Genomic DNA, 13,587 nt, shown 5'->3' with positions numbered 1-13,587 from the left:
CCCGGGAAAGGGGTGAGGCGGCGTCTTTCTATTGGCTGTCGGGCCATTCCCGGCTTACTGGCTCGGCCAATCACTCTGCTGTTTACAGTTCCACTTCTGTCCCTTAGTGCTCTACGGTGAAGAAACGGAGCCGAACGACGCTTTTACGACACTTAAGATGGCGGCGCCCATGGCTCCATGAGAGCCTCTGGATAGTTCAGCGTGGAGGGTGGGGGGAGGTTACTGGAGGGTTTGTTGGTTGAAATGAGTTTCTAGACGGTGACTTTAAGACGTTTTACAGCAGAGGAGCGATAACAAGCAACGGTGTTGGACAGCGTCTCGTTCTTGTCGGGGAGAATAAGGCCGCGTGAGCGAGGAGCGCGGCGTGTGGGGGCGCGCCTCGTGGGGTAGTGGGCCGGAGCGGACCCCCAGGGAGCTGAGGTGCGGCGTGCCAGTTAATACTGCTAAAGGAGGACGGCAGGGGAAAGAGGGCAGCTTGTAGAATCTGTGGGTCCCATTTGTCTTTCGCAGAAAAGGAAGTGTGGTGATGGTCAGGCCTCCCTTGGGGACGCAGCTGTGGCTCCGCTTTCGGCTTCTCCCAAGTGTTTGACGGAGAGACGAAGATGGGGCTCGGGCGGCTGTCGCCTTTTGCCAGATGTTGCTCTCGGGCATTTTTACAGCTCCGGGCGGGAGGAGAGGGGGTGAGGCAGCGGCGGTGCCTTTCTTCCGGCTCTCCGACATCTGCTTCTCATTGGAGCAAGGTGGTTTCTGATGCTGAGAAAATTGTGGGCTATCCGACCTCCTTCATGAGCCTCCGCTGCCTTCTGAGCGACGAGCTCAGCAACATCGCCATGCAGGTGCGCAAGTTGGTGGGGACCAAGCACCCGTTGCTCAACACTGCCAGGTAAGGGCCCACTGGAGCCTGCCGCAAACAGCCCAGAAATATTCCTTGTGAAATTATTAGTCCTTTCCTTGTCTCAGTACTGACTTCAGGAAAGAACATCTAAACTTCTAAGCATTCATTGACCTCTGCCAGTATAAAAGGACAGTACTTATTTGGAGCTGTGACGGTTTCCTTCTGTTCCTTTCCCTGAAAGCTTGAAGTTCCCTTGTATTGTATTGTCAAAATATTGCTTCGTCTAATCCAGTATCTACTCTGATTCGCAGTAGCTTTTTAAATGGGAGATGCTAGGGGTTGTATCTGGGACTTTCTGTATGCGAAGTTGGTGTTGTGCTACTGAAATTTGGCCACAGAATTTAGCAAGTAGGGTTGAGTTGTGTTACGTTGCACTGCCTACAGATATGTGCAACTTGAGTATGTTTTGTAACGTATAGCTTCTTTTCAGAACTCACTTTAAGGGAAACCAGTTTTTCCCTGTTTCTTTACACTTGCAACTGAAGCTTTATGTGGATAACACAGAGTGGATAACACAGAGTGTTATCCACAGAGTTAATCCATGTGATGCCATGTAATTTCTCCTTCCTGGAGCAGGATTAATTATTTTTAAAAGTTGACTGTATATATTGAGTAAGATGCTGGATGCATGCATGTGCTGTGCTTTAAAATGTTTGGAAGAGGCAGGCAGTTTACCTCAAGTAATGGAGAACAGACAAGACATCATTTAATTTGCTTTTTAAAAATGCATCTGTTAGAGAAAAGTTAGATTAGAGCTGTAGAAATAAGAGTAGTGAGACTTCATTTTAAATTATATTTGCACACAGTACTTTGAAGACTCATGTGCAGTAGGGCTGTCACTCAGAATTTTTTGCTGATTAAGCATTTAACCTTAATATGCCTATAGTTCTGAGAAAAAAACAGCTTTGTTTTTAGATGGTTCAGGGTGTGGTACAACACAATGATGTCATGTCATATGTTGTGTTAAATTAGATGTTGTGAGGATGAGAGGGGAAGAGACATAGGCCAGTGGTCATGTCTTTTGAAATGTATAGTTTCATACGAAGGGTTTGGTATGGGGGGAATTAAATGCATAAATATTGGATGAGTCACTGATGTGAAAGAGATAAAATTGTAATGTGTATATTTTGTGCTTGGTGTGAAGTGAATTCCGTTGGTAAAAATGTCAGTTATACTGTATTTCATCACTGAACTTCAGTTGCAGTATGAAGTGACACAGTCCATACAAGGTGAAAAGTAGACCCTTCTAAAGAACGTTGAAGACAAGAACATGATTTTCATAGGCTTGGGTATTCGGAACACATGTGGTACATTCCCTGGTAACAGCTGGCTCAGATTACTGTAATGTGCTCTATGTGGGGCTGCCCTTGAAGACTGTCCAGAAGCTACAGTTGGCACAGAATGCTGCAGCCAGAATATTGACTGGACTGGGTCACAGAGGCTGTATCACTCCAGTTTATTCCCTGTTTGCTTCTAAGCCCAATTCAGGGTGTTGGTGCTGACTTTTAAACCCTATATGGCTTGGTGTCAGCATACATTAAGGACCACCTACTGCCTTATGATCCTCCCCAACCAGTCTGGTTATCTTCAGAGGCTCTGCTTCAGTGCTCCCTCCCTCTGATGCTAAACTGGTGGTAACCTGAGCAAAAAAACCTTTTGGGTTGTGGTGCTAAAACTTTGGAACTCCCTCCCCAGGGAGATTCATCTTGTCTTCCTCTGTCATTCTCTGTCATTCTCTTCTGCCAGCAGGTGAAGACTTTTTTGTTTGGCATTCCCTCCTCCCAGTTTTTGTGTTAATATTTTTTATTTAATTGTTTTAAGTATTTGGTAAATATTTATAATTTTAATACTTGGAATGTTTTAATGGGGAACCCTGAGTTGGGTGGAAAGGTGGTACAGAAATGTTTACAATAACATAAATATTGCTGTTTTATTTATTGTCTGCCTTGTTGAAACTCAAGATTAATTACAACATTATAAAAATACCAAAACAAAGGCTGGTGTAATACATACAATAAGCAGTGTAAGAAAACTGACTCTCACAATTAGAGAATTGAGTTGCCATCTGCTTAGAGAGAAAAATGGCCTGCCCATTTATTAGAAACAGAGGAATGTTTACCCCCATGCCATGCAAGCTTCAGCTGTCCGTTTCTATATATTAAGCCTCTGTTAAATGAACAGGACACTTTCCCCAGGCAATGGCTCTCCAGGGCCTCAGGTAAAGGTCTTTCGCATCACCTACGACACAATCCTTTTAGCTGGAGATAGTGGGGATTGAAAGTGGGACTTCATGCCAAACAGATGCTCTGCCATTAAGCCACAGCCCCTCTCTTTATATTGGCTGTTTAAGCTTCAGTCCGAGGGTACTTCTGAGTTGACCTGCTTACAGTTGCTCCCATAGTAACTAATGTAAATTGTGCTTAGGTAAAGTTCTTCAAGTAAAATTTACACTGATACTTGGATTTTTTTTCTATGTTAGCCCAGATTGAACACAAAGGTAGGTCATCTGAGTACTCTGTACAGATCTAGACACCAGTTTAGCATGGTGACATCTTTAAACGCTAGAGATGGAGCACTAAACCACCATGTTTTTGAGGCCTTGACTCTTGGAGGACTGTTGTGGAGCTGTTAGGGGTGGCCTGTTATTCTGGCCAAAGAGTTGCACAATATCAACATATTACCAAAGTCCTTACTTTAGATGCAGTGCAGTTTTGTGTGGCAGTAGGATTATACAGGTTTTATTGCCTCCATCCACCTCATCTTCTTTTTTATGCATGTCTACTGCGAGGGGGGAGGCTGTGACAAATACAATGATTATTAGATATGGAGAATCTTCTGGATATTTTCATCTGCTGCAAAAAACGTAATTGTTTCATGATAAATACTAGTACCATATATACCCGTGCATAAGCCGACCCGCGTATAAGCCGAGGTGCCTAATTTCTCCCAAAAAATGGGGAAAAATTAGGCACCCGCGTATAAGCCGAGGGTCGGCTTATAACCCCTCCCCCCCCCGCAGACTTACCTTCTGGGCTCCTGGCGGTGGGAAGCGGCGGATCCGGCGGGGGTGGCCTTCCTGCAGCTGCAGGAGGCCCCCCCCCCCAGGCCGCTCCTGGCGGCGGAAAGTGGTGCGGGGCGGCGGAGCAGCCTCCCCGCGGCCGCAGGGGGCCTCTGGAGGCCGCTCCCGGCCGAGAAAAGGCGGCGGGGGCGGCGGAGCGCCCTCCCCGCGGCCCGAGGGGGGCTCTGAAAGCCTCTCCCGGCCGGGAGAAGGCGGCAGGGGCGGCGGAGCGCCCTCCCCGCGTCCCCAGGGGGGTTCTGGAAGCCTCTCCCGGCCGGGAGAAGGCGGCGGGGGCGGCTGAGCGCCCTCCCCACGGCCGCAGGGGGGCTCTGGAGTCCTCTCCCGGCCGCACTTGTATTCCCACCAATGTATTAAGAGTTTGAAAATGTTATTAAAAAATACTGTTTGCACTTTGTTTGGCCCCTTTAGCTGTGAAGACGTCTTCCAGCCATTTATAAGCCGTGGTATCCAAAAACCCTTTTAAAGTGATGTTTTTTATAACATTTTTATACTCTTAATACATCGCTGGGAATACAAAGTGCAGTAACCCCCAAAGAGTGCTTTTGTGGGGGGGGGGGCAGTTCTGATCTGTGGCTGGAGGATGATTCTTTCTGGGAAGATGATGTCCCTTTAATCCAGGGTCTCTGAGTTGCCACAGACTGTCTTGCTTTTTGTTTGTTACATGAACATGAAAAAAGAACTGTTAAGGGTGGCTTTTTAGGATGGAGTGGTAGTTTCTGTTTCTGTTCAGTACTACAGTGCTATGGAACAATTTTCCCATAGCACTTTTGTGTGGGTCGGGGAAGGCAGCAGACTTGTAGAAGGTCTGTCAGAGAAGGTGCTGTCAGGAACATTCCTTGGTGCTTTTCCTTGGGCAGGAGAAGGGCAGAGGAAAGGCTGGGGAACCACAATTCCCTCTCCTCTAGCAGAGGAAATGCAGCAACTGTTGAGCCACTTGCTTCCCGTCAGTCTCATGGCTGTCTAGCAGAGGCTGGGCTCGTGCCCAGACCTTGTTGCTTTCACAGTTCTAAGGTGTCAGGAATACCTCATTCATTCACAGTCCTCTTCCTCACTAGATTTTTTTTTACACAGGGGGGTGTTAATAATATATTTTTCTGCCTAGCTGGTTTCCCCCAGTTATGAAGAAATCGCCCTTCTCTTCATGCTGTTCTTGTGATCAGTGGGGGGTCAAGCACTTTGACTGTATCATACCCTCTAATGGTAATTAACATGCACTTGTGATCTAACTGAAATTTTATAATTGTTTGACATGCCTAATGTTAAACGTTTTCTTTATTCATAGTTGTACTGTTGTTGGTTAACACTTAACTATGTGGACGAATATTGTTGATCACTCTGGTTTGACTATGTGTTTATTGCTCTACAATTAATGCTGTAGACTTGGGCAAATCATGTAAGGTTATCTTACAGTTTAATATCAGTATACAGGACAGTTCAGGGAAGATTGGCTTGATTTATTAACATTTTAAAGAGTATTTCTGTTATTTTTCTATGAAAAATATGATATCGTCCTTTGTAAATACAGTTATGAAAATGTTTTCCATGGAACAAGCTTAAAATTGAAAGCATATAGGATATATTTGGTATGCTGTGAGTCACCCACTGTTCTGCAGAGGTTTTCATATGTTTAATGTTATGTTTTCTTTTGACATAATACTTTTCTATTTAGGCTAATTTGGGAAATTAAGAATTATTTTAGCTGAAACAAGCAAATTAATCAAATTTACAGGGTCAGTATTTGTTTCTTTAAAAGGTTAGCAAAAAGCCTTACGTATTGGGAAGACGTTTGCAGTCTGCTATTCAGCAAACATTCATGTTGGATCCAATCCCTTTGTATACAGAGTCAGTTCATGGAATGTAATATTCCTCTTCCCTTTAATGTTGCATCTGTCTGCATTCCCCCCCCCCCCAAAAAAAAAGCCTTTCCCAAGAGCCTGGGGGTGCTAAAGAAACATGTGGGATGTGTTGTGGGGAAAGGTAACAAGACGTATGAATCTCCTCCATACAATTACTTCTTAAAATCTTGCATGTATGTGGGATATATTTCTGCTGATTCTCCCCTTTTGTTTGCTGTACCTGTCTTGCCCACTCCCCTAGTGTGAGTCCACAGAATTTTCTGGTATAATGATTAGTGTTGGTCTAGGATCTGGGATACCTATGTTGGAATCCCCATTCTGACCTTGGGCCGGTCACACACTCTTAGCCTAACCTACTTCACAGGGCTGTATGTTATATAAAAAAATCTGCCTGGCTAACCTACCTCATTGGGTTGTTTGTATAAAATGGTGAAACCATGTATACCACCCTAAGATCCTTGGAGGAAGGGTGTTAATCCAAACCATTTTGTTGCTGGTACACAAGCAGTTAATATAGTCACGGCTCTGTTGGCACTGCTAACAGTTTTCATTATTGTGAAATAAAGGACACCGTGATATTCTTAGCTTCAGGAAATATTTGACAATGTGGAACAGGCAATTATTTAAACATATTTGATGAGTCAGTTGGCCAGTGTGCCAACCATATGTAGTATCAGAGTACCAAGTAAAGTATCCCATCACTGGAAAAACCAAGGACCACCATCCAGCACAGATTTAGATATGATTGAGGTTTATTTTGCATTGTGTTCCTTTTGTGTATTATGTGTACTGAAAAAAACACTAATTTGTAGATTCTTTTCTTTCTCTGCAAATAACAGCTGTGTTAAGGTTACCATGTTTTAAATGGGTTAACAAGCTCAAGCAGTTTTCCCAAGTACCTCAGCCAAAATTTAAACTTGGTAGTTAGATACGGAAAGTTTCCATGGTTGGCTGTTATACTTCCCCAGCATTATTGGCTCTTTGTTTGACGTAGAGGCAAATCCTTCTATGACAAGTCTAATTTTGCCTTGTATTCTACCACCATTCTAGAGGTTTTCCAGACTTAATGCAGCTACTTGAAATCTGCAGTTGTATTGTTATATTATGGTACCTGTTGTATAGGCAGTTTCAGTGAAATCATTTGGCAGATTCTGAGTTTTTTTTAAATGAAATGCGTGTCATATTTTGAAACTTTCTTAACTTGTTAATGTAAACTTCTTAAAAATGGATCCTGTGCATATTAAAGTTAAACTTGTTTTCATTTTTTGTGTCTACTGAGAACTGGTACTTTGGCTGGCTCTGTTCTAAATGATCCTTTCATGTTCACACAGATTTACCTTTATTCAGAGGCAGGCACACACTGGTATATTTGAGGAAACCTTCTATTAAAGTCTTCATAAAAGTTTGCTTGGCTTTAGAAAGATGGTTGTGGTGCCAAGGGGGAACATGTTTAAATGAGTTTAAAAATGTCTTACAAATGCAACGCCAGGAATTCTCAGGAGAAAACGTAAATCCTTTATATCATGTCACAAACTGAATTATCAAAGGAATAAAGTTTTATAGTTGACTCAAAGTGCAGAAATTGCCCCTAAATTAGGAGGCTGTGACTTTGTTCCACGTGGTTTGCATGCTATTTTATGTTGAGCAGGGTTCCGAAAACTCTTGCAATCAGTCTTGGTCAGTTCTTTGGATCTCTTGAATTACTATTTGCTAAGCTTTTTCTTTCAGCAGCAGTGCTGGTACCCTAAGCATTTGCAGGCCTATATGGCTGTGCTTCCTTTTGATCTGGCTAGGAGCAATAGAGGCAGGCAGTGGCAGGCCAACTCTGAAAGTCTCTTGCCTCGAAAACCCTACGGGGTTGCCATAAGTCAACTGCAGCTTGACTGTACTTTCCACCACCAGAGGCAATAGAAAACATTGCTGAATACACTATACCCGTGTTGGCGAACCTATGGCACGCGTGCCACTTCCGGCACGCGTAGCCCTCTCTGCCGGCACGCGCGGTTCCTCCAAGCCGCTGGCCTTTCCGGCTCTGCCCCACCCCGGGTGATCTCCAACCAATAGAGATCAGTTTCCCTGGAAAAAATTGCCACTTTGGCAATTGGACTCTATGGCACTGAAGTCCTTCCCCAAACCCCGCCCTCCTCAGGCGCCACCCCAAAAACCTCCCACTCATGGCGAAGAGGAACTTGGCAACCCTAGCCTCTCCCTCTGGGCCCCCTCTGGGGGTGGTATTCAGGTTAAATTGCCGCATTGGCACTCGGCGATAAATAAGTGGGTTTTCGGTTGCAGTTTGGGCACTCGGTCTCTAAAAGGTTCGCCATCACTGCACTATACCTTGCACTTGGTAGTTCATACCAATTTAATGGACAATTCAGCTGTTTGTAAAATGACACTACGATCATATGAATTACAGACGGGGAGAGATAAGGGAGAAGTCAGATATTGCTTTGCAATGGGACTGTGACTTAGGACTGTGTGGGTTGTTCTATATGGAACAACTTACAAAAATTTAGAACTGCCCCATTGAGAGCATAGCTTTATAAACTAAGGTCAGAATGCTGTGAGTTCTACCATCAACCAGAGTAATTATGAATAATTCTGCTTCTGAGACTGAAGTTTTAAAGTTTTTAAATTTTAAATAACTAAATTGGGAATGGACATAGAACATAGCATGATAAAAAGGGTTAAGTAGGTAATGGTTCCGGAATCACGAGGTTGATAAGGAGCCAGGCAGAATTCTTAATCAAAGACATAGCCCATCTACATTTAGGCCACTCTTCATTCTTCTCCATACACTGTGCCCAGCATCTTTCTTTTTTTCTGTTCTAGGCCTCTGAAAATGCAAAATGACATATTACCATATTTTTGCCTAGGCAGCGCAGAACAGTTTTACCTCCCCGCCCCTTCCCGGTCCAAGGCTCAGCTGTTGGGCAGGGACCCGCCCAGCTTCTAGGGACTCCCTGGAAGCCGGGCGGGGGGGGGGTCTTGAAAGGCCCCAGGTTCAATCTCCGGCATCTCCAGTTATAGAGCCCGGGCAGGTAGGTGATGTGAAAGAGCCCCTGCCTGAGACCCTGAAGAGCTGCTGCCAGTTTGAGTAGACAATACTGAATTGGGGGGGTCTGATTCATTAGAAAGCAGCTTCATGTGTTCATGTGTATTTTGGAGGGGGCTGTGAGCTTAGTGGCGGAGCCTCTGCTCAGCATGCAGTAGGTCCCAAGTTCAATCCCCAGCGGCATCTCCAGTTAAAGGGACCGGGCAGATAGGTGATGGGAAAGACCCTTTCTGCCTGAGACCCTGGAGAGCCATGGGGAGGGGGCTGTGAGCTCAGTGGCAGAGCCTCTGCTTGGCATGTAGGAGGTCCCAGGTTCGACCCCCAGCGGCATCTCCAGTTAAAGGGAACAGGCAAGTAGGTGATGGGAAAGACCCCTGCCTGAGACCCTGGAGAGCCATGGGGAGGGGGCTGTGAGCTCAGTGGTGGAGCCTCTGCTGGGCATGCAGGAGGTCCCAGGTTCAATCCCCAGCGGCATCTCCAGTTAAAGGGAACAGGCAAGTAGGTGATGGGAAAGACCCCTGCCTGAGACCCTGGAGAGCCATGGGGAGGGGGCTGTGAGCTCAGTGGTGGAGCCTCTGCTGGGCATGCAGGAGGTCCCAGGTTCAATCTCCAGCGGCATCTCCAGTTAAAGGGGCTGGGCAAGTAGGTGATGGGAAAGACTCCTGCCTGAGACCCTGGAGAGCCATGGGGAGGGGGCTGTGAGCTCAGTGGTGGAGCCTCTGCTGGGCATGCAGGAGGTCCCAGGTTCAATCCCCAGCGGCATCTCCAGTTAAAGGGAACAGGCAAGTAGGTGATGGGAAAGACCCCTGCCTGAGACCGTGGAGAGCCATGGGGAGGGGGCTGTGAGCTCAGTGGTGGAGCCTCTGCTGGGCATGCAGGAGGTCCCAGGTTCAATCTCCAGCGGCATCTCCAGTTAAAGGGACTGGGCAAGTAGGTGATGGGAAAGACCCCTGCCTGAGACCCTGGAGAGCCATGGGGAGGGGGCTGTGAGCTCAGTGGTGGAGCCTCTGCTGGGCATGCAGGAGGTCCCAGGTTCAATCCCCAGCGGCATCTCCAGTTAAAGGGAACAGGCAAGTAGGTGATGGGAAAGACCCCTGCCTGAGACCCTGGAGAGCCATGGGGAAGGGGCTGTGAGCTCAGTGTTGGAGCCTCTGCTGGGCATGCAGGAGGTCCCAGGTTCAATCCCCAGCGGCATCTCCAGTTAAAGGGACTGGGCAAGTAGGTGATGGGAAAGACCCCTGCCTGGAGAGCCATGGGGAGGGGGCTGTGAGCTCAGTGGTGGAGCCTCTGCTGGGCATGCAGGAGGTCCCAGGTTCAATCTCCAGCGGCATCTCCAGTTAAAGGGACTGGGCAAGTAGGTGATGGGAAAGACCCCTGCCTGAGACCCTGGAGAGCCATGGGGAGGGGGCTGTGAGCTCAGTGGTGGAGCCTCTGCTGGGCATGCAGGAGGTCCCAGGTTCAATCCCCAGCGGCATCTCCAGTTAAAGGGAACAGGCAAGTAGGTGATGGGAAAGACCCCTGCCTGAGACCCTGGAGAGCCGCTGCCGGTCTGAGTAGATGGACCGAGGGGGGGGGTCTAATTGAGCATAAGGCAGCTTAACAAGGAGGGGCCCGTGGCTCAGTGGCAGAGCCTGTGCTTGGCATAGCAGGAGGCCCTCGGTTCAGTCCTCGCGGGGCGCCTCCGCTCCCACCCGCCCCCACCCGCCCCTGGTCCCGGCGAGCTCGGCGCTGCCCGGCCTCTGCCTCCCCCCCCCCACTCACTGCACGGAGGCCGGGCGGAGAGCGAGGCCGGGTCCCGCCGCCGGGACGATCCGCGGGCCCTCCCTCCTTCCCTTCCGCTCGCCCGGCCTCCGTGCAGTGGGGATCGCCGAGGGGGAAGTGGGAGAGGGAAGAAAGGAAAGGCCGGGGGGTCGGGGCGAGCGGAAAGGAAGGAGGGAGGGCCCGCGGATCGTCCTGGCGGCGGGACCCGGCCTCGCTCTTTGCCCGCCCTGCCTGGCCTCCATGCAGCGAGTGGGGGGGGGGGAGGCCCCCGGTTCAATCCCCGCGGGGCGGCTCCGCTGCCTCCCGCCCCTGGCCCCGGCGAGCTTGGCGCTGCCCGGCCTCTGCCTTAATTTTAAACTACTTCCTGTCTCGGGGCGAGGAACGCCCACACTTCCAGTTATTCTCCTGCCTTGCTGGAGAGAGGACGCTCCAGCCATAGCTGGAACTTAGATCTTAGGAGATTAGCTAGGTGAATTCTTCTATCCTCTTGTTTTACTCCATTTGTTCCCCTCCTCCCCTCCTAACTGTACTGTGTTGGGTCCCTTTGTGTGTCTTGCCTTCCCGGTACGTTCCGCAGCAGCATAGCCGGTTTGCATCGGGCTTGTGAAAGGGAAAAAAGACGCGCCCAAAAATGGACGCCGCGACTGCAGTAGCGGAGGAAGTCAAACTTCTCTCCGACACAGACCACAGTGCAGCGCTTAGTGGCCATAACAAGCCGGCTCCCACTGTTAGCCGCTCCGGCGGACTTTCAGAGAGGGAAGCCAAAGACACTCAAAAGCGGCGGCAAAGGCGACCGCAAAAAAGAGTGGGAAACATTCAAGACGACATGCTAAGCTGAGTGCCGCCTCGACCTTCCAAGGTCCCTGCTGGTTCCTCCAATCTCTTAGTTGGCAAAAATCCTTCCAAGACTTCAAAGGGTAAAGTACCCCCACTCCCGGATGGGAGTGGGGCCCCAGGGGAATTAACTGAGAAAAGGGTGATTTTCATAGTGGAAAACACTTTTGAACAACATTTTGAAAGGCTTGATTTTATCTATCCCAAACCCAGGGGGCGCCACAGTTCACACTCAAGGGAGAGTACAGGCTCAGTCTCTTCTCAGTCCTATGCAGGCTCAGATCCCATGCAAGAGGAGCCATGCTGCAGCCATTCTATCACTAACAAACAATGGTAAACTAAGGCAGAAACCAACTCCACATCAATCTCTCGGAGTTAAGAACGGTAAGGTAGCTCTGCTGGAGTTCCATCACATCCTGAAGAACAATCATGTTCTCATACAAACCAACAATGTGGCCTCCCAGGCCCATATCAACAAACGGGGCAGATCCAGGTCCTCACGCTTGCATCAGGAAGCCTCATGATCTGGGTGGAGAAACATCTACTTTCCTTGAGAGCGGAACACGTCAGAGCATGAATATAGAGTGTGAATGAAAAATAATGATTTTATCATATGTTGTTACAATCGTAGATTCTGTTGCTAGTATACCTGAATTATTGAATAACTCAAATATTCGATACTGTAGTACAGAAGTTTCTATTGACATATTGGCAAAGAAACAAACATGACCACTCTTTTTACCATCTGTTTATAATGCTATATAAAGAAAGTCATGCTGGTTGCTGTGGAAACTAACATTTCCAAAGCAGCAAGTGGTTTAAATTCTCCACCATTTAAAATCTTTAATTCTTCTATCAGGAGTGAGTAACATACACACACAATATATGAGAAGCTATTTTATATTGATTGTTAAATGTAAGCTGTGTGCAGTACTTGTATTTGGTCACTGATGCAAATCTTGCCATTCATTTGTCAATTATTGTTCATCTGATATCGACATAGTGCTAGTCGGGCTTAAGGTACAATACAGCAAAAATACCACCATGTATGTTTTGGGGAAAAAACTGTTGTTTAAAAAAGTTTCTTTTGGAATTGTATACTTAATTCCTTTCTTGTAGGCACCTTTGTTGAAACTCAGCTTGTTCCTTCCTGTGGCATGTTCAGTCTGAATTCTTTGGATAAAAGTAAGAAGCATGAGACTTCTGAGAACCATTCCTCAGAGCCAAGTGCTGGTAGCCTTCAGCCTTTCCAGATCCAGGACCCACCTTTTAACTCCCAGGTGGCAGCATGGGACCAACTGAGCTACAAGTATATGGCATCATAGTCATGTAACAGCAAGGGATGACCCAGAGTTATGATCTTACTGGCAGTGTAGGGGACAGGAGCACATGCATCATTGAAGAACTGATGGGTGAAGGGTAACTGGGCGAGGTTCTGCTGGGCAGAGGGGCAGTTTTTGTGGGAATGGGATCTCTGAACCTGCCTGAATTAAACAGGAGTCCTCTTCACCTTACCTCACTGGAGGGAGGGAGGGTTGAAGAGACTTTCTCCAGGTAAAGGAGAGCAGTAAGAACTTGGGGGGTTGGTCCCTTAGGCTTGTCTTCTCAGTTGAATTCTGACTTCTCATAGTCTACAAATGTTTAATTTGTTTCTTCTACTGGTGTCAGTGAACTTTCTGATGGAAAGAAAGGAAACTTCAGCTTGACTCATGAGTGTTTGCACTAACTTTGCCTGTGAAAAAGTGGTACTATTTGCAACAAATTCTTGGGAAAATCATCAAAAGGAACATTAGGTGTACTCATTAATGGATAACAGTTTCCTCCTGTAATGCCTGGTTTTTAAAACAGCTGTATCTGTTCACCTTAGTTTACTTCTCTCTCAATGATAAACCTCTAATTAGCAGGAGATAGAAGTATGTGCTTATATATGGGCAGGGATTTGAACACTCCTAAAAATTGTAGATTAATTTATAATAGCTCTTTTTCATAAGTTACAGTTTTTCTTAATTTGTACCTTTCCTTTCCCCCCAATGGGGGCTCAAAGCAACTACATTGTTCTCTCCTCCATCTTATCCTAAGAACACCCCATGAGAGTGTGTGACTGGCT

The 13,587-nt window shown here is 47.2% G+C and overlaps 1 protein-coding gene across 1 annotated transcript in view; it reads left to right on the top strand.

Moving 5' to 3' along the window:
• The first annotated feature begins 602 nt into the window (after positions 1–602).
• Positions 603–13,587, top strand: part of PDSS2 (decaprenyl diphosphate synthase subunit 2) — a 73,579-nt gene continuing 60,594 nt past the window's right edge. Inside the window, exon 1 of the mRNA XM_056856465.1 lies at positions 603–883. Within this exon, the coding sequence (XP_056712443.1) occupies positions 603–883 (281 nt within the window). The remainder of the gene's footprint in view (positions 884–13,587) is intronic.

This window comes from Euleptes europaea, chromosome 10 (genome assembly GCF_029931775.1).
Source record: "Euleptes europaea isolate rEulEur1 chromosome 10, rEulEur1.hap1, whole genome shotgun sequence".
NCBI lineage: Eukaryota > Metazoa > Chordata > Lepidosauria > Squamata > Sphaerodactylidae > Euleptes > Euleptes europaea.
This window is presented reverse-complemented; position numbering and strand designations above follow the sequence as displayed.